Source organism: Patiria miniata, unplaced genomic scaffold (assembly GCF_015706575.1).
Source record: "Patiria miniata isolate m_02_andy unplaced genomic scaffold, ASM1570657v1 HiC_scaffold_24, whole genome shotgun sequence".
Taxonomy (NCBI): Eukaryota; Metazoa; Echinodermata; class Asteroidea; order Valvatida; family Asterinidae; genus Patiria; species Patiria miniata.
The window spans coordinates 17,968,821-17,993,119 of record NW_024037063.1 but is presented as its reverse complement, the minus strand read 5'-3'; the positions used below and the strand labels follow the sequence as shown (position 1 = coordinate 17,993,119).

At 42.8% G+C, this 24,299-nt stretch overlaps 2 protein-coding genes across 4 annotated transcripts; both read left to right on the top strand.

Annotated features, from left to right (window-relative positions):
• The first annotated feature begins 63 nt into the window (after positions 1 to 63).
• On the top strand, positions 64 to 7,870 carry LOC119731573 (high affinity cationic amino acid transporter 1-like). 2 transcript variants are annotated; one of them, XM_038204755.1, is made up of 4 exons: positions 64 to 1,123; positions 1,156 to 3,828; positions 4,501 to 4,609; positions 6,592 to 7,870. In XM_038204755.1, exons 2-4 carry the CDS (start codon positions 2,077 to 2,079, stop codon positions 6,885 to 6,887), a joined length of 2,157 nt encoding a protein of 718 aa, XP_038060683.1. In that variant the 5' UTR covers positions 64 to 1,123; positions 1,156 to 2,076; the 3' UTR covers positions 6,888 to 7,870. The 2 variants fall into 2 exon arrangements, with proteins under 2 accessions (XP_038060683.1, XP_038060682.1); XM_038204754.1 differs by having other exon boundaries at positions 64 to 3,828.
• A 3,363-nt stretch (positions 7,871 to 11,233) lies between these two features.
• LOC119732131 (cationic amino acid transporter 2-like) lies at positions 11,234 to 21,235 on the top strand. 2 transcript variants are annotated; one of them, XM_038205526.1, is made up of 13 exons: positions 11,235 to 11,301; positions 12,150 to 12,294; positions 13,220 to 13,553; positions 13,997 to 14,125; positions 14,560 to 14,715; positions 15,002 to 15,307; positions 16,365 to 16,587; positions 17,197 to 17,336; positions 17,575 to 17,677; positions 18,386 to 18,567; positions 18,929 to 19,095; positions 19,603 to 19,711; positions 20,267 to 21,235. In XM_038205526.1, exons 3-13 carry the CDS (start codon positions 13,319 to 13,321, stop codon positions 20,479 to 20,481), a joined length of 1,965 nt encoding a protein of 654 aa, XP_038061454.1. In that variant the 5' UTR covers positions 11,235 to 11,301; positions 12,150 to 12,294; positions 13,220 to 13,318; the 3' UTR covers positions 20,482 to 21,235. The 2 variants fall into 2 exon arrangements, with proteins under 2 accessions (XP_038061456.1, XP_038061454.1); XM_038205528.1 differs by lacking the exons at positions 17,575 to 17,677; positions 18,386 to 18,567 and having other exon boundaries at positions 11,234 to 11,301.
• The last annotated feature ends 3,064 nt before the right edge of the window (positions 21,236 to 24,299 follow it).

Here is a 24,299-nt window from a genome sequence, read left to right as displayed (position 1 = left end):
TTGAAGCTTTTTCGAACAAATGTAGACTTTTTTGATCAAATTTGCCGTTTTTCTGTCAAATAACCATTTTTGCAGAATTCCGCCAGGAATCTGCCAAAAAAATCCATTCCATCAAATTTTCTGTCAAACACATTTTTAAAAGAAAATTCTGTCAAAGTTGGCCAAATTCGGCCAAAACGGTCACCCTGACTGCAGCGTAACATTTCGATCACTGTGAGCTGTCCCGCATGCCATTGAGATGTTGCAGGCCAACACATGCGCAAGGCAGTGAATAATGAGGTAATAACAAATAAGAAAATAAATCAAGCAAAAAAGAATGCAATTTACTGCAAGGCTCCTTTTATTAAAGTAAAATATTTTACCAATAACTGGTCCAGAATTGTATTTTATGCGTAACTTAATAAATATTATGAGCTTGATAGGAATTTGTTGAAGCTTTTGTAAATAGTTTTTAATCTCCTTGATAGTGTAAGTACAAATAAAGCCTCTGGCTTCATATATCCTAGTCGGGAGGTTTTCTGCAATTTTAAGTTTGGGGTTTATTTCATTTTTGAGCATGCTTACACAATGATCGAGGTACATGTACATGTAGTTATAATAAAATGGATTTCACTCGCACAAAAGTCTGGTTTGACCCACTCATTGTGTGGAATTTCTTAATATGAGGAATGATGACATTGTACTGTGTAGTGGAACTTGCAGACATGAATGCTACATGTGTAGTTAGAAAACTGTATTTGTACAGTTTGGACGCAGATTGGCATTCAGTGAATTCAACTTTTGAATTATGTCCAGCTTTAACCTGGTTCCAATAGAGGGAGGAATTTGTGAGAATATCTTTTATTGTGAATAGAATATTTTTAATCCCTGCATTTTTGTGTGTGCGAGCTTTCTTCCGTTTGGATTTTGAAATTGTTCGTTAGTGGGCGTACATAAATACTTACCGATTGTATTTGCAGCATATTTTGACACGTATATTACTTACTAAGTGTATCGTGTAAGGGGAAAACGGTACATTCATCATAAGAGGTATCAGCAATTTGTCGAAGTCATGAGTGTGTGATTCCAAAAGTGCTACCCTAGAAACCCGGGTATAATACGAAACAAAAGGCTGTTTACAAAGGTCTCCACAAGGAAATTTCTTAAGGTGTAAAGGTCTCCACAAAGGTTTCACGTAATGGATTACACTAAAATATAAAGTAGTAATTTCCAGGGTGTACAGTGTACTTATCTATCTTAACTTAAAGTAGTTTGTGTAAGGGACATTTGGTAATGATTTCGACCAAGGAAAGTAATTCTGGTTCAAATATTCGTTTTGAAAATAGCTTTCGATCCTCTTATCCGTTTGTACATAAGAACAAAACGATGTTTTCACCAGGATACACATTTCGGGATTGGTGAACGATGTGTCAGTGTGAACTAATTAACTGTATTGACGGTTTGTACTTTTGCAACTAGCATTTGTATATCAAACGGCTTCCGACGATTTCTTTTAACTATTTTACAGTGTTAATCTGAGAAATGTGCCCATCTGTGCCCTTGAAATAATATATATATATACAACATTAAATATACATATAAAATTGGAAAATTATTTTGAACCCCCCCCCCAAGTTACAGTACAGTTGTATCACTGTAATACATGTATTTGTAAATGAGTCGCTTATTCATGTTTATTTTTTTCGAGAACAACTTGCAACTTTTACATATACAATGTACCAACGAACAGCCAAAAACGACAGTTAAGTATTGATGTCGAAATAAAACAATTAATCCCGTATTATTTTGAGATAAAGTCGACGCTTATGCAAATAATGCCGCGGCGCTGAAGTAAATGTACAACTAGTGTGGCAAATAGGGACATGTAATCATTAAACGGAAACCGATAACTATGCAGAGAAATTGTCCATCTGTCTTTTTCCGTTGTGAGGCAGTCAGCGAGCGCAGAGTTCGCGCTGCCACCGTCCACTCGTTTCGATTTACCCACTCGCCTGCTGCTGAATCGCGGTGCTGCATGCAATTACGCATCACAGAGGTGACTTTCAAGGGTTGTTGGTCGTCGTCGTCATTGTCGTGATGGGGGATGTGAGTTGCTGCGGTCAGATCAGGGACAACATCGTCCGGACAAAAGTAGTGACCACAGACCTGAGGTCCACCCCACTACAGAGATGTCTGTCCACTGTAGATTTAACCTTTATTGGTATTGGGTGCATGCTAGGGTCTGGTGTGTACGTCCTAACGGGTGAAGTAGCCGGTGAGATGGCCGGTCCTGCTGGGTCCATTTCCTTCCTCCTGTCTGGAGTGGTAGCTTTCCTGTCTGCTATTTGTTACTTAGAGTGCGCCACTCAGCTTCCAGAGACCGGTGCTTCCTACCTGTACACATACGTCACACTGGGGGAAATGATGGCTTTCATGATCGGTTGGAACGCCGTGGTCGTTCGCGTCTTCGCCACGGCTTTAGTCTCGCGGGGATGGAGCGCCTACTTCGATGATGTCATCGGTGATCACATCAGTAACCTCACCGTGGCGTTTGTGCTGAATGGTGAGGAATGGTCCATCCCTGTCCTGGCTAGATACCCAGACTTTGTAGCTGGTCTGGTTGCCCTCTTCGCTTGCCTCCTGGTTGCCGTGGGAACGGAAGTCTCTGCTAAGGCAAACATGTTCTTTGTTTTCATCAACATCGTGACCATCGCGCTGGTGTTCATCTTCGCAATGATCCATGCGGACTTCTCCTTCTTGACCAAGCACGGCTTCTTCCCGACCGGCTTTGGTGGCGTCATGACAGGCGCCGCGGCCTGCTTCACAGGGTACTGCGGCTTCGAGGCCATCGCTTTCAGTGCTGAGGAAGCCAAGAATCCCAGTAAGGGCCTACCCATCGGCATTATCGTGGCCTTCTTGGCGTCGATCCTGTGCTATGTGGCTGGCACCTTCTCCATCACCGTGCTCTCAGATTACCAAGATATCAACCCAGGGTCTCCGTTTGTGACAGCCTTCGAAGCAATCGGACTTGACTGGATGAAGTATCTGGTGGCTGTAGGCGCCTTGGGTAGCATGACCGGAGGACTTATCAACTGTGCTTTCTGTCTGGCCCGAAGCATCTACGTCATAGCTAGGGATGGTCTTCTCCCTGCCTTCCTCTCTAAGACCAATGCCAGGACACAGACTCCCGTGGTTGCTACCTTAGCTGGGGCAGTCCTGACCGTCATTGTCAGTGTCATCATTGACTTCCTGGTCATCATCCAGTTCTTGTCCCTTGTAGCCTTCGTCGAGTTTGTCATCGTCGGCATGGCGGCGGTGATTCTCCGCTACCGCCCCCCAGTCCGATCCGGCTATTCCGCCATTGACGGCAGCGACAGTAGTACTAGTAGCTGCGACAACGACGACGACAATCACGAAGATCATAACGACGGGGAAGCCGACACGGAGATGTCCGGGGAATACCCTCGCCGGCTTGTCAAGAAGAAACCACGCGATCGGGACACGGACAACCACAATTCTACCAAACACGGCGAGAAGTCCCCGTTGTTGGGAAACTCATCTGGTGGTGGACTGCACCGAGCGGCATCTGCCGCCAGCTCCTTCTCTTCATCGGGTTCAGCTTCCCGTCGATGGATCGACAAACATCCCACCCCTACCGTCATCATCTCGCTGAGCCTCCATCTGCTGTTCGAGTTTATCGCGATGGCTCTCTTGACCTACAAGATGGCCGAGCTCCAGGCTATGGACGGAGCCGTCGTATTTGGCGTCGCTTTCAGCGCCGGGCTGGCAATAATCTGTTGTTGGCCACTGTTTGTCTTACCGCAGTACAAGGAAGGAATTCCTTTTAAGGTAATTATGTATTATGTTTCATTCCCGATTGAGGTCATCGTCTAGATCATATATACAGCAACCTGGATTTTTAAACAAAAGTTTATTGGCTTGCCACTTCACTCTTGGCCTGAACAAGTTAGTTCCTTCAATATAAATTAATGGAAAGAATGTAGTATCCAGACGCCACTTCAGTGGTTGTGCACGAAGTCGATGGAGAGTCGAGAATACTTTTAAGGTATTTTCTAACAAAATTAGAAATGTTTCTCAGTCCCAGATTCATGTCTTTTCAACATTTTTGCAATGACTGACTCTCATTGAGATGATACATGAGGAAAAAAGAGTAGCGTCAGGATGCAACATTTTTGTCCAACAGAATGTCCTTCATAAATTGGTCGAGCATTTCTTGGTAGACTTAGGTGGCGCTAATTATTCTTTTCAACTACATGTATACCTAAAGTAACCATCAATGAATTTGTGCTCTCAAAAGAACTAGAAAAGAAATTCGTAATTTAATGTTTCGTTTAAAATGTTTTGGGTTTCTTTTCAACACATTAAGGCCTACATGATTATATTTCTGTCCGAGAATGAGCAGAATTAATTGTGGGTGTCTTATTTTGTAGGTCTAGACTACTTCGTTCATCTATTTTGGATGCAAGAGTATAAAAGGTTAACATGTTTGTCCATGCTCAGGTCCCTTTAATGCCGTTTGTGCCACTCTTTAGTCTGCTCTGCAACGTCGTTCTCATGGTTCGCTTTGACGCCATTGCCTGGCTGGAGTTCCTCATCTGGACCTGTGTAGGTAAGTCTGGGTACTCGACCGGAACGTTAACACAATGCATGTTATGCTCTGAGACCGAGGTGATCTTAACCCTTCAAGTGTTAATTTCTCTCCATACAGCCAGGAGATCCGAGATGGTTTCCTCGGAAATGCAATTTTTTCCCCCAGATTTTTGTATTCAAGTAAACAAAACACACATTCATACTTAAGACATGGTTGAAGTTGAGCCCAATCTTTGGGTGACTGGCTTTCCCTGTTACATGCACTGTCAATGAAAAATCAAAGATTTTTTAGTTACCTTGCGTCAAAAGTTTGACATTTAAATTTTGACATTTAACAAAGTTGAATTGATCATTTATTAGTATTACAAAAGTTATGAACTTTCTAATGAAACATCGAAAGAAAGAAAAATCGGTCCATGCAAATTTTTCAGTTCAGCTTAAGACTTGACTCAAGTCGTGAAACGGGCGCAACATACTGAGCCCTTTGTACACTCTAAAAATAAATTGGTTACGATTACCAATATCAGACGTCTTTTGACCAATGTTATGTCAATGTGTCAATAATGTGTCCAACTCACTTTGTGGTCAAAATGACCAAAGGACCTTTGGTTAGCTATAATAACCAATATTTCTGGATAAATCATTCAACCCTGATCACGTGAAAGCTACGTGAAAGCATGGTTTAACCAATTATCTTGGTTAAAGTAGCCATTACGAGGCCAGACACAATTAACCATTTGTTATGGTGAATATTCAACCAAAGCTTTGGTTAACTTAATGTAAATGATTTAACCAACCGACTTTGGTTATCGCTGACCTATGCCTTTGGTTACATTTAACCGACAAAATGGTCAAAATAACCAATTTTATTTTACCACTTTTTTGGTTAACAATTGACCAAGGCTTTTACCAAAAGATTGGTCAAGGTGACCAGTATGTCTTAACCCATGAAAATGGTAACCAGTTGACCAACCGACGGCTTTAGGTCTTAACCAATGTATGTATACCAATGACGTGTATATGGAATCATTGCCTCTAAATGCCAACAAAAAGTTCAAAAAATACATTCTTTCAAAAGTCGTTCGGAATTTTTTTTTTATTTGAAAAATCATAGGATGCTAACTTTAAGTCATTCTTTTTTTAATTCTCACTCAGACTTTCTGTGTTAGCTCTTCAACAAGGAGAAAAGGTCATGTTAAACTTAAAGTCATTCCAGTAGGCCATTCTCTACATATTTTTGAGCATATTTACAGTGTTTTTCCCCAAGTCTAATTTGCATGTCGGTTATTGTGCTTATGCCATATTATCGACGTTGACCCTTTACTAGTAACTTATCAGTTCAATTGATCACTGAAAAGCAACAGCTGTTGTGGGGTTTCAATACAAGATAATTTGGCCACTGAAAATGATATTCCTGTTTATCATGCAAAAGCTTAGCTTTTTCGGTTAGTAGCTGGTTAACATATCTAAATTTCTCTTCATAGTGATCCAATCCATTTCCTTCCTTTTCCTTTTTTTTTCTTTATCCTAGTCCTTTAAGAGAATTTGTTTCTTCTGGAAATCTCTCTTCTATGTTTTTGTATTTCTTGTTACACACTCTAAGAAGTCCCTCTTCATATTGACCCAGATTCCGGGATTTTATGTGGCCTAACACTTTTCCAGGTAAAAAATAAAATAAAAAAAATTGCGTGTGAAATTGACACTTTTCGCCAAAGCTTCCGGGACCCGGACACAGCGTCATTTTGACCCCGGAAAAAGTGTCATTTTTGACCAGGAAAAGTGTCATTTTGACCCGGAGAAGTGTCATTTTTGACCTGGAAAAGTGCCACTTTGACCCGAAAAAAAGTTATTTTTGACCTGGAAAAGAGTTAAGCCATGAGAACCCGGAATCCGGGTCAATCTGACCATGGACTTTTTAGGGTGTGTTGAGTGCTTTTCAGCCTATAAGTGGCAAATTTCCTTTAAAATAATGGGGAAAATTAAAGTATCGTCCAATTTCAGGACTGATTCTGTACTTCACCTACGGAATGCATCACAGCGCGGAGGGCAAGCGGCGTGAGGAGGCGGCCCTGCGGAGTGCCCTGGCCGCCGCGGCGCGGCTACGGCCCGCTCCATCACGCGACGCGGTCATCACCCACTACGACCCAGAGAACGAGAACGGGGAATTTGACGGCGAGGCTGGGGAGCGAGAGCGCATGGCCAAGGCCCGGGCCCAGTCCCTAGCGGTGGTGGTCACGCGAGACGGTCGGAGCTATTCAGCAACACCGACCTACGGCAGCACAGATGCATTCGTCTGAACAGGCCTTGGCTTGCCTAGGCGAACTGAACCCGGAAGAGTTATTTTAGGACATTTTCTTCAGTGACTCGGGGAGTCAGTCAGTGACTCAATCAGTCGGGGAGTGACTCATCAGTTGGGGAGGCAGTCAGATAGTCAGTCAGTCACAGTGACTCAGTCGCTCAGAAGAAAAAAAAACTTGCCCTTCGGCTCTGCAAAAAATATCTTATCATTTTTCTATTTCACACAAATATGTTCATGTATTGAGAAAAACATTGCTCACCATAGCACGTTTACATAATTAAAGCAAAAATAGACTTGAGAACAATAATAGTCTCAAGCGGGCTTGGTTTTGTAGCGATTTCAGCTGGCAAGCTGGCTTTAGGTACGTTTTCTCGGCCACAGCACTAACGAATATAGTTATGTTTTAAAAATTCATCCTCAAAAAAAAACGGCTCGGAGAACCACCATTGAGCAGTATTAATACTTATATCTTGTTGGATTTTCAATTTTAAGTAGATTTTGAGGACCTGAGTAAAAACAAGGCCCCCCCCCCCAACCTTGCGTGCCCCTCCCTTCCATTTCATAACATTTACCATGCAGTCATTATTGCTAGTTAGATTTGAACATGCGACATGATTTCTTTTTAAAACTTCTTTCATTTCATTCAGCCATTAGCGCATTTCAAATTTTCTCTTTCTTTTGTGTAGAACTTCTGTTTTGGTTCGTTTTTTTTTTCTTCGTTTTAATACAGTTTTTAGGTGCGTCTGTGTTGTCCGAGTCTTTTGAGTTTTACGTGAATGCTTTATCTGCCAAGGGGGAAACGTTATGTCGTTAACAAGTACATTCTAATAAGGTTTTTGTTGTCAGATCAACTGTGTTTACATACTTGCGATGTTTGTTCAGTGGTTGTTTTATTTTCATCATTGTTAATGGCGACTCAGTTTTTAATGACAGTGATTGTTGTTTATTTTAATAAACCACAAATTAAAGAAATCGACCTGATCTCTTATAAGCACATTCGTGTCATCATTGCTTCCAGTTTGAATTTTTGCACAATGAATTTTTTATGAACTTTTTGTTTAAATTAATTAAAGAGGAAATGTATACCGGAGTAATTGTACTATTTGGGTCGTGTGGCCTGTGGTTAGGGTTCGTGATCCAGGATCAGAGGGTCAGGGGTTCGAATCCTGTTACTGGCCATGTGTTGCGTCCTTGGGCAAGCCACTTCGCTTCCACTTTGCCTCTCTCCACCCAGGAGTATTCATGGGTATCGGCATTAGCTGGGGAGTAACCTGCGATGAAACGGTATTCCGTCCAGGGGGAATAGAAATATTCTCAGTTAAAGTACAGAATCCTGCTGCCTGTGATATGTTGTGTCCTTGGGCAAGCCACTTCACCCCACTTGCCTCTCCCACCCAGGAGTATAAATGGGTACCAGCATTAGCTGGGGAGTAACCTGCGATGGACTGGCATCCTATCGGGGGGGGGGGGATAAAATATTCTCAGTTGATAAATGTACAGAATCCTGCTGCCTGTGATATGTTGTGTCCTCTTGCAAGCCACTTTACCAGCACTTGCCTCTCTCCACCCAGGAGTATTCATGGGTACCAGCATAAGCTGGGGAGTAACCTGCGATGGAACGGTATTCCATCCAGGGGGAATATAAATATTTTCAGTTGTTAAAAGTACAGAATCCTGCTGCCTGTGATATGTTGTGTCCTTGGGCAAGCCACTTCACCCCACTTGCCTCTCCCACCCAGGAGTATAAATGGGTACCAGCATTAGCTGGGGAGTAACCTGCGATGGACTGGCATCCTATCGGGGGGGGATAAAATATTCTCAGTTGATAAATGTACAGAATCCTGCTGCCTGTGATATGTTGTGTCCTCTTGCAAGCCACTTTACCAGCACTTGCCTCTCTCCACCCAGGAGTATTCATGGGTACCAGCATAAGCTGGGGAGTAACCTGCGATGGAACGGTATTCCATCCAGGGGGAATATAAATATTTTCAGTTGTTAAAAGTACAGATTCATGCTGCATGTGTATGCTGTGTCCCCGGGCAAGCCACTTTACCCGCACTTGCCTCTCTCCACCAAGGAGTAAAAATGGGTACCGGCATTAGCTTGGGAGTAACCTGCGATGGAATCCCATCTAGGGGAATAGAAATATTCTTAGTCGTTTTATGGCAAGGAAATCGGAGATTGGCGCCGGCCTGATTGGCCATATTGGCTCGCGAAAACCTTTACTTTCTTACCGTTCAATGCAGAGCATTGATTATGTTATTAAAAATTCAGAACGTTTCTTATTAGTGCAAACACAAATACACGTTTTGTGCCAGTGATAGATTTGTTAAACCGATCGATACTATAACCAGTAAGGTCGCCATGATGAACATTACGAATGTCTCATTGTGTCGACACCGTATCTTAATATCTCTCAGAAATTTTGGAAATGTTTCATTTCCGAGAAAATGTGACCACTATAAAAGAAAACAAGGGAAACAAATTGAAACTAATGGAAAATGTTCTGAAACTTGGGAAATTGCTGGTAACTGCAGCCAATTGAAATGCATGTTGAACTGCGTAATATGTGCACCACTTTCTCTATGATTCTGTGAAATACGCCAGATAACGAATCTAAATGCACAAAACTAGGCAGACAACTAATTAATGCGATGCTATATGCAAAACAAAGTGGAATTTGACCGCTGTCATATTGACTTTCTGTTAATGATCTTTTGTTATCCCAGGGAGTGTTGATTAAGGCCAGATTGATTGTCATAATTTATTCATTTCGTGAGAAGATACCATACTTCCATAGTGAATACCGGATTGTGTTGATCTTAAGTTACTGCCTTATCAAGCCGTTTTGGTATTTCGCAATAAATTCGAGTGCGGCATTGTTACAACCGGTCTTGTCTGGATTGAACTATTTTTTTGTATTACAAATCAGAAATTTTGAAATCCTTTTTTTTTAAATTGCGCAAGCTTCAATCGGCACTGTTACACGTGACAAAGATCTGAACACTCGGGACCAAAGCGTTTGGCTCCCAGAATGCAATGCAGCTTCCGGTGTGCAATATCCCATCACAAATCACTATACAACTAAATATAGTATAACGTTGAATTCCGTCCAAATCATCCGTTTCCGTATTCGGCTCAAGCGCAATCTACCGTAGCTGTGGGCAACTCGTCCGACGGGGTTTTTAGCCGACAAGGCCCATGAACTTCCCACACGACATACGGTAAGTGATTTCTCGTGCTGTTATTATCTGTAACTTGGGCAATTGTACGAGCTCTTCCTTTTTACAAAATGTACTGGCTGGAAAATATGAATACCTGGGTTTTTTTTGTCCCAAGCGACGTACAAATTTGAATTATTGAATTTAATCTAATTGAAAAATGGCGTCTAATAAATATTTGCGGGTGTGTGTAGGTTTGTTTATGCATTCGATATGGGACGTAGAGGACAATAATATGTTCCACAATTCCCGAAGTTTTACGATTGACGATCGTGTAAAAAACATATCGCCTGCATGGGAGGTCTTCCTAAAAAGTTATGAGGAACAATAGGGGGTCCACTGATCTTTATACATGTATTTAAACTGGTCTTGGGTACCGCCTAATGTTTTCGGTTTGCCCTACCTTTGAATGAAACTTGAAGCTGTGGCACACACACACACACACACCAAGGTTGGTTTGTTTATGGTGTAAATTGAGGATTTTCTATTGTTCCTCTTCCCTTTTCCTCTGTTTAGGCCTATACTCTCATATTTTTTTTGCAAGAGCTCCGATTGGTTTTGTACACGTTTTCTAAACTTATCGAGTTCGTCCTCGATTTGGTTCCTGTCCTCGATTCATCGTTGATGTTGCACGTGTGTGTCCACACATAATGTGATTTACCTGCAATCGTGGACCCATTGTCCCTCTTTTGTTTGTACTTAAACTTTTTAGGATGACGTCCCATATGTTCTGTACCACGACCGTCACCTTCGGGAATTGTGGACCTCAGTATTGTCCTCTATTCTTCAACGTCACATTGCAGAAACGAACTCAGTAACTCACACGCATTCCTTGGTGTCTGTCTACCTTAATTGAAGCTTGAGTATAACAGATTTCAAATTCATTATACTCAACGCAAACATATTGCTGAGGTGTACGGTGTACAAATTTCCCTGCTTTCCGTGTAGGCCTAATGTCGCACGATTGCGGACGTTGTACGAAGCATCTTATCTGAGGCGGCAGGATTCTAAGGCAGCCAATCAGCGTTTGGATCCTAAGGCAGCCATTCAGCGTAAGGGGGTTGCCGCCAAATTGCTTTGGCCAATCCGTAATGATGTGTGATTTGCGCACCGTTGTGTAACTTGTGTTTTCTGTGCATTCTTTGTCACGGCTTCAAAATATAAACATGCAAGTTATGAAACGAAGGTCAGGTAAGTGTCAGGTCGGGAAATCAGACTACCATTTAATTATAAATCTCTGCTCTTTAGGCCAAAAAAGGCTCCGGTTTCTGGTATGGAGCTTGCCCAAAAAGTGGTGCGGCGACGCGGCTTTTTTTTTTTTTTACCTGTTTTTTTTGCTTCAAATGTCGGCTGATGACTGCAAATGGTGCCCGACTAAACTTAGTGCAAATATTATGGGAGACCAGAGAGGCCACATAAAGCTTATTCTCGATCATAACCCCATCTAAAAACGTTAAAATTGTGCAGCAGCAGGATTCCAGTCAAACCAGTGAGTTTGGCGGTTTTGAAACATCATCTTTCATTGGAAAAAAACTTTTTCATTTTGCCGACGCGCATGGATACGGCGACGCGCGCGCATATCAGAAACCGGAGACTTTTTTTTTTGGGCCTTATGATCTTTTTTTTTTTTTTTAACGTCATCTATTATAAGGGTAAACTCCAATCAGTGCAAGGCACTGCTTTTCACGGAGGCCCTCAAGTTAATGAGAACTATGAGACCCATTATGTAGCACCTTTATAAGGATTTACAAGGTGCTACAGACTACCATTTTGCGTGACGGTCCGTCGGCAAATTTTATGATGGTACCCCCCCCCCCCCCCCCATTCAATATGGTCGAGCGACGCCCATGTTTTCACTCGTCTTAACAGGTCCCTGGTTTCTTTGGACATTAGAAAGTATACTTTCGCAATCCATGATCCACCGTAACCGTGAAACAGTCGACCCGGGCACTTATTGGCGAGTTGACGTCTGTTGCTTGCTTTGCCTCCAGATTAGATCTTATTCATTTTAATTCTTCCCCTATTGGTATTTATCACAGATTCTGTATACCGTACAGAAGTTGGATCACTGCGTTGGTGTTCGTCTTGATCTGCCTCGTTGCTATCCTCATCTATGTGGCAGTGCAACATCTGCTCCTCTGTCAACTGAGTTACCGTCAAATGCTCGTCTCTTAGGGCTTAAAGGTATTGGAGAAATGTGCACTTGTGATTTTACGGAATGCAATCTAGAAGGTCCCCTTTCCGATTTGACCCGAAGTCCGGGTTCTCCGGCCTGACACTTGTCACGGTCACAATTGACATATTTCTGTCTCAAAATGACTTTTGTCGAAGGTTTCTGGGTCAAAATGACCCGGGAAATGAGTCAGAGAAGTGTCATTTTGATTTTTGACCCGAAACAGTACCAATATTGACCCTGAAAAAGTGTCGGGCTGAAGAGAACCCGGATAACAGGTCAATGAGAAAGGCGTCGTGGACACAATTGACACTTTTCTGGCTCAAAATGACATTTTTGCTGAGGTTAATGAGTCGGCAAAGTGTCATTTTGACCCTAAATAATGTCCTAAATAATGGTGTAAGTGATTTCTAGCAATAACGTTTCACTATTTTTTTTAATGCTTTTGTGTCCGCAGATGCCCAAAAAATCAAACACAATAATCTTGTTCGTATATATATTGCTGACCGTCGAAGTGCAAGTAACTGAATTTGTCGAGATAAAAAAAAGGGTTTTCGATTTTGGACATACATGGACTTTTTGTGCTAAACTTTATTTCGATGCTGTATAAAGGATGTACACTAAGTTAGTCTTTCATGACTTATATATAGCAAGCGACATTTATTACAGACACTTTCTTGCAGAAGGAATGTCAGAAGAAAACAAGAAAACAGCCCTTTTTCAGCTAAAGCAATTGCATATCGCCTGGCATGATGTACCCACAACCTTTCTGGCGATCGTCTTAATTCATGGGATGGAATGTCTTAGCCGGATACCGGAATGTTTTTGTGTTGTTTTTGTATAATAGTTTGGTATTTAAAGTGTGATTGGAATTTACAACCCATCAGAGTCGGTAAATTTGGTGACATAGTTGGTCTACTCGAACTCGCAATACAGGATTCTAACTAACAAAGACAGCCCAACCGGTGGTGCAGTTGTCGAGACGCCGATACCAGCAAATAGGTGGTGTGGGGTTCAGACGAAGCCTAGGGCAACATGGTGCTACGTGCAATCGCACGGGCTCTGACCCGCAAGAAGAACATCACCGAAGAAACCCAGAGAGAGAGCCACCTACGGAAGTACCTGTCGACCCTTGACCTGGTGCTGCTGGGGGTGGGGAACACCCTAGGGGCCGGGGTGTATGTTGTCACCGGTGTGCTGGGCAAACTCACGGCCGGACCCGCCATGATTATCTCCTTCCTGATCGCGGCCATTGTCGCCACACTGTCTGGTAAGCAACTCGATATATGTTTCGATGAAACTCGATTTAGGTTTTGCAAAGATTACACTGGGAGAGATCGCTCCTTTTCACACGTCATGTTGATTTCAAGCAAGAAATAAAAAATGCTGTATCGAGTGTTGTTGTTTAATACTCGGACCGTACTCGAGTACATTTTTGGTACTCGTAGTCGTACTCGTACTCATTAGAAGAATGTACTCGTCGTACCCGTACTATAATACCCGCGTACTCGTACTCATAACCATACTCATGACAAAGTACTCGTCTCATACTTTAAAGCCCGCCGTACACGAGATCGAGTTACTTGCTGAGCAAAAAGTAACGTGGTACTTTGACGTCATACGATCGGAGCCTCACACTTTAGACTGCACGTTTTCTTACTTTTATCCAGACCCAAACAAAAGTGACTTCAGAATCTTGTTTGTTCTTCCCAGCTCTTTGCTATGCCGAGTTCGGGGCACGCGTTCCCAAGGCTGGCTCCGCCTACGTCTACACATACATCTGCATGGGAGAGGCCTGGGCGTTCCTGGTGGGCTGGAGCGTCTTTCTCCAAAACGCCATTGGTCAGTTTTAGCTAGAGGGTTTACCTAGTATCTTTGTACCTATCTTCTTGTTTTTATTCTACTCTACTTTGTTACAATTTTAAAGCAGTGCAATTCCGACATTAGTGGGGTGTTTTGTTGGTGATCCGGTGTCATATGAAAATTGGACTCTTTCCCTTAAATTGGTTAAACCCTCTCACGTGACCGGTCCCTCTTCTAATTATCTATGCATGAGTATGCGCAATACCACCAATGAGTCCGTATTTCATAAAACCTAAATTCATGCTACACCGGCAGTCATAATAGGAGGGCGCTATTTTAAATACAAAAGAGTTTGCCCAAACCAGTGTCCTTAGTTATATTGTCCACCATATCCAAAAACTGTTGTACATGTACTGCGTTTAACTGCCAAATTTCTTGACACTTCTTCTTTTGAACTGACCACCATTACACAGGAGCTGGTTCCGTTGCGCGCAGTGCCAGTGCCTACATAGACGATTTAGCTGGTAACCGTATAGAGGCGTACATGTTGTCTACTCTGCCAATGGAATCCGGCATCTTGGCAAAGTACCCGGATTTCATCGCTTTGGCAATGTGCCTAGCATTATCAGGTAGGCAGCATTAAAGTATAATGCAACAACACCAAATGATGAAGACGTGAGGCTAAGCCGGAGCCTCATGGCAGACGAAACCAGGTTTTTGGAAACGGCCTTTAACTTATTATGTGCCTCGGAAATGTTCAAAACTTTGGTTTACTTCTAGTTTTGGCTAGAGGGAGTTAGGACACTGTCTTTATTTAGTGTGGTGACTTCGGCTCAGTACTCGGGTCCAAGACGAGAAAAGGTGTGTTTAACCGAGACAAGAAAGAAAATTGAGATGAAGCTTTCCCCTTTCCAGTTGCTCTCGCTTTTGGCGCCAGAATGTCGTCCAACGTGAACAACGTGTTCACCGCCGTCAACCTATTCATCATCATCTACGTCATCGTCTGCGGCCTGTTCCGATTGGACGCCAGCTACTGGCACATCCCAGCCGACCAGTTACCCAAGGGGCCTTGCAAGGTGTTGCCTGGTAACCAGACGTCCGAAGAGCAATGTGAAAGCTACGGCACTGGGGGTTTCATGCCGTACGGTCTGAGTGGAGTAATGGTTGGTGCAGCCATGGGGTTCTATGGCTTCATCGGATTCGATGTCATCTCAACAGCGGGTGAGTGTCTGGAATCTAACAAGAAAAACCCTGGTCAAATGAAGCTTGAATTCAGCTATCACACGAAAATCAAATGCAAGATTTCTATACCTTTTTTTGGTAACTTCTAAAGTAAGGGTCCCACGAGTTTTCTTCGTTTGACCCCATTCAGGGGGCGTTGGCCGGTGCAGGATGATCGCAGGGCGCCCCAGTGACGCGAGTTGAATATAGCCACATTCTCGTGAATTAGACTAGTTTTTAGATACCTAGAGGGTACTCAAGGCTCGTTGCATTGTGGGAATATCAATATGGCTCGGTGTATGTTAATTCCACAGGGTATAGTATACTGGTCCCTATATAGTGGTGTTCCCTAACGTGGCGCACTTCGACATTTACCCCGACTTTCCACATCAGTGTTGCCAAACTTCTTTGTTGACAAACTTCAAATTCATTCAGTGAAATACTGGTACATTGACCTTATTAATGCTCGCTATTTAACCTCTGTGAACAATTTCAGTTTCATGAAATTTAATCCAAAATTCAAAAACGGTGGTGTAAATTAGGCACAAATCGGCTGAGTGTTCCCCAGCGTGGCGCACTTGAATAAATCTCGGAAAATTTCAAATTAACATTTAACAATTTCTGTAAAGTTGATAATTTCTGATAAACAAATATTATCTCTACTTGCATCTCCAACTAGAAGTTTGTCAACAAATTATTTTCTATTGTTGTGGGACATTTTCAAAGGGTTCGCTGTGCACTTCGAAATAAAATCGGGAAATCATGCCGAAATACAATTTTCTTCTAATTTTGTAACTGGAAGATAAACTTGTGATTTATGAACGGAAGTGTTTAGAACTTGAAGAAATTTCACTTTCTGTGAAATTTCAGTTAAAACTTTTGCTCTAGCTAGGCAATACAGGCGAAAAGTCAAAGTGCGCCACGTTGGGGGCCGCGCCACGTTAGGGTACATCAATAATACATGCGGAGTTAGAATTGATGATGGAGGGACTGGGAACCAGTCTACATCGGATAGGTGGTATCGAAAAAGGTTACACTTGCAACCTCTATCCCACAGCCGAGGAGGCGCACGACCCCCAGAGGTCCATCCCCTTGAGCACCATGGCAACGGTTTTCTTCGTGTTCCTGTCTTTCTTCTGTGTGTCCATTGTGCTGACCATGATGTGCCCTTACTACCTGCTGGACGAGAGGGCGCCCTTACCTGAAGCCTTTGGGCGGATTGGCTGGACGGTGGCCAAGTATGTCGTCACGGTGGGCGGCATTGTGGGATTGATGACCAGGTATTTTTTTTCAAACTAGTTTTAATAATAATGCATATTTATAAAGCACAGGTATCCACCTATAGTGATGCTCAAGGTGCTACATCATTATTACCCTGCTCATTGGGCCACTGAAACATTCCAAATACCATCTCAGCTCCCTGGGGAGTATACAGCTCGATGCTGCCATTTCGGCGCAAATCAGCTAAAATCTCTGCCCTCACAGGTATACCCATTTACTCCTGGGTTGGGAGAAGCAATGAGTGACACAGTGCCTTGCCCAAGGGTACACACACCATAAACCCAGGCTGGAATCGAACCCACAACCTGCAGAATGACCAGTCTGAATATTTAACGGGTATATAACCACTATACACCAAAGATGTTAACTTTCGCTGAGAAAAAAAAAACATGTTATTGCCAAGATCCATCTTTAACTGGTCCGACAAAGATCCAAATTCTTTGTAAACAGAGCACACCACAAATTTGAAGACCACACGGGTGGAGCAGTTCATTCCTCCATGGTCCGTATATCTGCACAACGAGTCATTTTCGTCTGCATCATAAATAAACTCTTACCAACTAGCTGAAGATAAAAGTATCGTTCTTTTTCCGGATTTTTTCCCCCAGTTTGATTGGATGTATTTTCGCCCTTCCGCGGTTTATCTACTCCATGGCCTCCGATGGTCTGCTCTTCGAATGCTTGGCTACCGTGAGTGAGCGCTTCAAAATGCCCGTCAACGCCTGTGTCTTCTGCGGCGTGGTAGCAGGTATACTAGTGCAACCCGTTATATGCGTCGAGGTTTAAAGGGATATTACGTCTTGGAACGCGCCCAATTGGGCCACAAAATGCGTTTTAAACAATATGATATTCATTGGAAAGAACATTTTAAAGTATGATATAAGCATCCACACAACCATCCTTTAAAAACTGGTTATTTTTGCGTGGACGAATTCCGGGGATCAGTGTTTTACGTGAATGTTTCAACTCTATTTTGCGATATCTAGGTGTTATGGGCATGCTACTTGACATTGGTTCGCTGGTCTCGATCGTGGCTGCAGGAACTCTCATGCCGTACGGACTGGTAGCCGCCAGCGTGATGAAACTGAGGTGCTTTTCTTGCCATATTATTTTCTTAATTTCATGGATATCCGGTTCGTAAGTGTGACGTCATTTCAATTTAAACCACGCCCACTGCACACGGAGTAGCATTGGAACCACTAGAACTATGAGTAAGGCCCAAAAAAAAAGTCTCCGGTTTCTGGTATGGAGCTTGCCCCAAAAGTGGTGCGGCGACGCGGCTTTTTTTTTTTTTTTTACCTGTTTTTTTTTTTTTTTTTTGCTTCAAATGTCGGCTGATGACTGCAAATGGTGCCCGACTAAACTTAGTGCAAATATATGGGAGTCCAGAGAGGCCACATAAATCTTATTCTCGATCATAACCCCTTCTAAAAACACGTTAAAATTGTGCAGCAGCAGAATTCCAGTCAAACCAGTGAGTTTGGCGGTTTTGAAACATCATCTTGTATTGAAAAAAAAACTTTTTCATTTTGCCGACGCGCATGGCTACGGCGACGCGCGCGCATACCAGAAACCGGAGACTTTTTTTTGGCCTAAAGTGGTGTGTTTAACCAATGGGCATTAGTAATCGTGCGTTCGCGTGTATATACGTATGACGCAGCCACTAACTTACCGGATAAGTGCTGACGTGAAGCAGTAGAGGGCGCCATTCCCCGCTTCTCCATATTGGTCCCGTTGTAAACCACAGCATACATTGGGCTAATGGTATTATTTTATTTAATAACGATAACTGTGCAGATACGAACCAGATTACGAGTCTATTGCAGCCGCAACTCATCTGTATCCTACGGTGGGTGAAGGAGAACATGCGACGTTTATGGACTCATTTGCATCCCTCCTCAATCAAGCTGTGCAGCCACGGTATGCCGAGGCCACCGTACTCTCGTCAAGGGTGGTGACTTTTGCAGTATTTCTATTAAGTAAGCAATCGATAAGAGAGATGTTTGTCATCTTTGCCCTAGGACTTAATTAACTACCCTTTCAAATAGTTTTTAAAATATAGCACCCTCATTTTGCAGTCTACTCCTTCAGAACCGATCAAAGAACACGGACACTGTATATTGTTGGGAAACTAATGATTTATGCAATTTTGGAACTGTGATACTGATGTCACATTTGTACAGTTTACTTCAATGAATGGTCGTTTACTGTCTTACCGGTATGTCGCCCTCTGTTGGTTAAAATTGGCTTGAGGCTCTTGAGCCGTCGAAGAATTTCAGGAATATTCAGATTCAATATAATGTCGGCCAAGCTGACTAACACTGCTTTGCTTGATTTCAGCTCTTAATTTCATAGGTATATCGTCAGTCATTGTGTTCGCCAGTGACTGCCTGCTGAACAAGGAGCCATGGGCTTTGGCGGTGACGTCATTAATGAGCGCCCTCATCGTCATCCTGTTGATAGTTATAGCCAGACAACCGCAGAGCAATGCCGTGCTCGCATTCAAAGTAAACACATCTGAATTGAACACATTCAATTTGCCTGTGCTAATAGCGACGATTTTGTCATTTTCTGCCAATAAATAATGGCGTTCAGTTTGACTGTCTTATTCATAAATACAATTAAAAGGAAAAAAGGTACGAAGCCTTTCCGAAATTCTTGAATAAACCGCCCTCGTATCCCCCTCGTATGTTTTAAGTAATCTTTAAGAAGCAAATCAGCATACGAGGTATTCGTCCATGTATGGAATACAACTCAGAAAAATGGCGAAAAGTAACAGCGCCACCACACGCTTGATAAAGAGACATTTTGTAGCATCTCCATCTGCTTTTCAAAACATTTGTTTGTTTCTTTTCGGTGTTTTTTTTTAAATGTTTTCGAGACAAATTTAGTGCAGACATGTGGATGAGTATACTATGCCGACCCGTGTAGCCTTTAAATGCTTGCCTTTAACCGATATTATTCAGGTCGTGAACTGCATTGACCATCAGTCCAAACCAATTATCGTTTTGCAGGTCCCGATGGTGCCCTTGATACCGGCAACCAGTCTATTCATCAACATTTACCTGCTTGTACAGATAGATAGACTGACGTGGGTCCGTTACCTGACCTGCATGTGTGTAGGTATGTGCTCAAATGCTTTTTTTTTTGACAATCGCAGGGACAGAGAGTTCAAGGAACAGCTTCATCTGGAGACGAGATTACTGTGTTATATGTCTTCCATTTGAAAAAAAAACACCTTGTTTGTATAGATTTGGCGTGACAGCAGTAAATACAGCCATCACTATTTGAGAAAATTTTAAGCAAAGTCTGGCGCTATTTAGAATGTAAATCTAAGATTGACCGTTCACTGTTTGAAATCATATTCCACACTACGGGTAGTTTCAGACTTTAATACACACAATGACGTTTCAGATAATTGTTTATTTGAAGATATATGTGTGACCAGAATGACAACTGTAGCTCATTTTTTGGGACCAACATTTTGTACCCCGAAATTTCTTCGCGTGGTATTTACAAGAAGATTTGAAATTTCCACGGTAATGGTCTAATTTGTGTGAACTTTCATATATTCAAATTAAAATTGTTTCCCCCCGTCCTTTAAATTGTGGCAGCTCATGCCGTACGCCCTACTTTCGCTCCGCTAAAAGTGTCCTTCCAATCTTGGTCTGTTCGTAGGAGTTGTCATTTATTTAGCGTATGGGGTGTGGAACAGCAAGCAGCGGGGCATGGACCCGATGACTCGGCGACACAAGAAACTGGTGACGTCGGCGAGAAATGGCGAGAAAGCACAGGAGTTGGAGCAGAGCGGGAAGCTTGGCAGACTGGATGAAAACGGCGCACCCGCAACTCACGCATTGTCGTCTGCGTTTGACATGTCCCCAGTTTTATAATTTCGTTTCCCAATATCTTTTTGTTTTCATTTAGTTCTCTTTTATTTTTGCAAGTACATGGTTGTAGTGCATTCGCACCTTATCAATGCTTGTGTGCGATAAACGAATACGATATAGCGCCACCAAGCAACTTAATTATGCTGCTAGACAAGGGAAAGGAAGCTGATTGGATCAATATTCGCCTAGTTATAACTGACCGGAAGAGGGCGTAATATACGTCGCCCGCATACTGACCGCATGCTCTCGCTTTAGTACTGTGTGCTACGAAATTTCTAAAAACAAAATTGTTCTATTTGCTTTGGACTTTTAATTGCTTTGTCAGTTTCTACAAACATTTGTTTATTATCCTTTTGAATTACCTTTTTTTTTATATCTCATTTGTAAACAACTCATCAAATTAGTACGCTTTTCTCTCAAAATGTTTACTATTTTTTTCTTTTCATTTTTAGTGCTTTGATGGCGGATTGCAGTCTATTTTCTCAGTTCGACGCATTGTTTGGTGATCCATTGCTTATCAAACACATACTGCTAGAGGCAGTGGGTGATATTTAGTGCTGTTCTCTATTAAGCAAAATTAAAATGAAAACAAATATGTCAACCCTCATTAAAAGAATCCTCGATATTTCAATTTCTAACAATATTTGCCAGACTTTTTCACAAGATATACGAGTATCAGATTAGGCATGCACTTTTAATATTATAATTGTTACATATGCAAAGTTAACATAAAGTTATTTCGAATAACAGAAGGAGATATCTCTGTTATAAATCTCTGTTCTGTTGCAAGTCGTTCACACTGTCACCTGAAATGGAATATTAAGAAGATTTCAGTAACGTAGAGGTTTCTATATTTCAGTATGAAAATAATTTGCACGCCATAGTTTTCAGTGTGGTGGCTAAACTGTACATTCGCTCGTACCCCGTATGCACAGGTCGCTGGGAAGGGCTGATGAATTCACGCTCTGACAGTGGATATAGATTTTGCGTGACCTGTGACCTGCACTAGTCACCACGGCCACGAAAACGGCATCACTTTTTTTTTGTTATTCCCGTTCATGGGGGGGGGGGGGGGGGGGAAACACGCCAATGTACGCCAATCATGGGCAAACTACGTCCGCAATAATTACGAATGGTTGTATTATGTTAAGTACATGCACTGTGCATTATTACGTACGCGTACGCCAATTTACGCCAATGATGGGCAAACTACGTCCGCAATAATTACGAATGGTTGAGCATGTTGAGCACATGCATTGTCGGAACGAATACGTATAGGCTACACATCGATTTCGACGAATAGTATAGTAGGTAGGCCTAGATGATGTGTTGGAAGTTTTGAAACAGTGAATGCCGTACATACTTCTGAGCGGGTATTCGCAATAAATTTCGTCCCCGTGAGTATGCTCTTCATTAAGTTTATGAACTGATTTTGTAGCTGTTCATACGTTCATTTATACATTCCTTCTTGGGTGTGTGCTCAGTATTTGAGGTATAGTTACGGCCATGCTCCAAATTTATTGAGAACAAAATCCACTGCTTCAGACAATCAGTCATACAAAACTAATATATAAGCCTAACATTAGTTAGAGATAGATCGGGAATTCGACAATGTAACGCTGGAGTGCAAACTATGTTGTATCCGTAGGTTCGAAATGGCGGAGTCCCTAACTCCTAAAAAGACGGACTCCACAAACACCTTTCCCCAAAGCACAACCACAGAAAATTCACTTGTCTAAATTTGTGTTGGTATAAGTTGTTAACAACGGGAGCTCAACTACCCGTGGTCTGTGTTTCAAAAAGTATAACAGCTATAGCACCCAGATTACATACATGCAGGTAGGTCTTTATCAGTCCAAAAACGAAAAAGGCAAGCCTCGGTTCAATTACTTTCAGTGCCCTCTTGGAAAAAAAATGTGCTCTCCCTGGTGGCTGGTGCCCCCAGATATTTCACGGCCCAGTTAAGGCCCTGACTCGGATGAGATCGACTCGACTACATCACTGATAGCCAGTGGCCATTCCGTACTCTCCAACGAATAATTTCAGCCCCCAAAAATTATAAATAAGGAAAATCAGTGAAATCAGTGAAATACTTGCAGCCCGCGAAAATCGCGACTTTAGCAGAGCTGCGTACAAACTTGCAAGCACATCTGCCGAGAAAAAAAAGAAGACTTTTCGAGTTTTTCAAGCCCGTTATGTTAGACGACCACAAAATTGATGAACAAGCAAGAAAAAAAGTGCAATTGCATCAACACTACTGATGTATTTATTTCAAATAAAGCACTCGGCCAGCGATCTGGATTGGCCCCTTCAGTCTACCGCGGCCCGGCCACTCCAAAATCTTCACATACTTCTTTTTCTTCTTCCTCTTTCCCGATATTTTGCCCGATTTCGGCTCAAAATAAAATTGATGCGCCCCACAAGTGAGCAACGAAGGAGGAGCTGTATGGCGAGTGTATCGAATCATAAGTCAAGGGCTTCGAAACTGGTCGCGATCCTAGCCCTCGTTCGCTTGTTGTGCGGTAGACAGCCTGAACATACGCGTACCGTGTGGTGTGCTTTTGAAGTGGACCACAGCTCGAGCGTGCAAGCATCATCATTACGGGCCAGCCACGGTGAAGTGCCGGGCTAAAGTGCTCACTGAACGCGTAGCGCCATGATCTGTTTGAGCAGACGACACGGCCATCCAATGCAACCCAAAAAAAGAGCGATAAATACAGGGATCTCTCCGAATCATGACTGGTCCATTCAAATTTGGTTGTCTTTGATTTTTGAGACTGCGCGGAGGTTCAATCTCACAAAGTTTTGGAATGACCCAATGGAATTTGGAAAGCCCAGCATTCTGCAAGGCAAAAAAAAAAATTTCAAAGTAAACTATATACACTGAAAAATAATTGAAGCCGCTGTTCAGTTTGTTTAAGGATGCATTCAATTACCTTTATTTGATGCTGTCGAAAGGTTATTCTTGCTCGTTCTACTTGAGCGAGCACTTCTTCCACATTCGATTAGAAAAAGTATTTAAAAAGGTAAAGGAGTTTACTGAGCATCAACTTTATTCCTTTTAATAAAAAGCATTCCGATATCTTGGTCATGTTTCCCTCCTATTCAGAAACTGCTTTTTTATATACCGCGTAAGGCGCGAATGATTAAAGAAAATTAACGACAATTTGAATTACCGCCCTTGGATTATTTCAACAAAACGGCATCAAGCAATTAATCAGGTCGATCAATTATACCCGTAAGTCCGGCAATTAAAGCCTTTGGAGCCATCCCTGACGCCCTGACTAGGTCTGCTCTGCTGCCTAAGCGCGGGACTCGGAGCTCCGACACTGCCCACCCCCCAAAACCTGACACTGCAATGAATAAATCAACCGACCACTCACGGAAATGCCCTCTCCAGCACCGAAATGGGGTAAGCGACACCGGCGGGCCTGTGCCTGGCAGCGAGCCGGCGCGCACCCGCCATTCTCCGCGAGATTGCAGCCGGCATCTCCCACTCTCCTCTCCCGTTGTACCGTTCTCCTGAGCTCGTTGAAGGAGGAAGATGATGCGGGAGGAGGAGTAGACGAGGCAAAGCACGATGCGACGGGTTGATGTATCGATGACACCTCCTGCCCACTTGAAGTCATCTCCAGCGTGCTTTACGGTGACACGAGGGCATATGCCCTGCTCGCGTTTTCGCCTGCACTCCTGATATATTTTCACATGCTACTCCTCCGGCCTATATGCCACCGTCAACAACCACCGAAACGTTGTCATGCAAAGAAACGGCGTCATTTTGAAAGTACGCGGCATGTCATTTTAGAGATTCGCTGTATGCA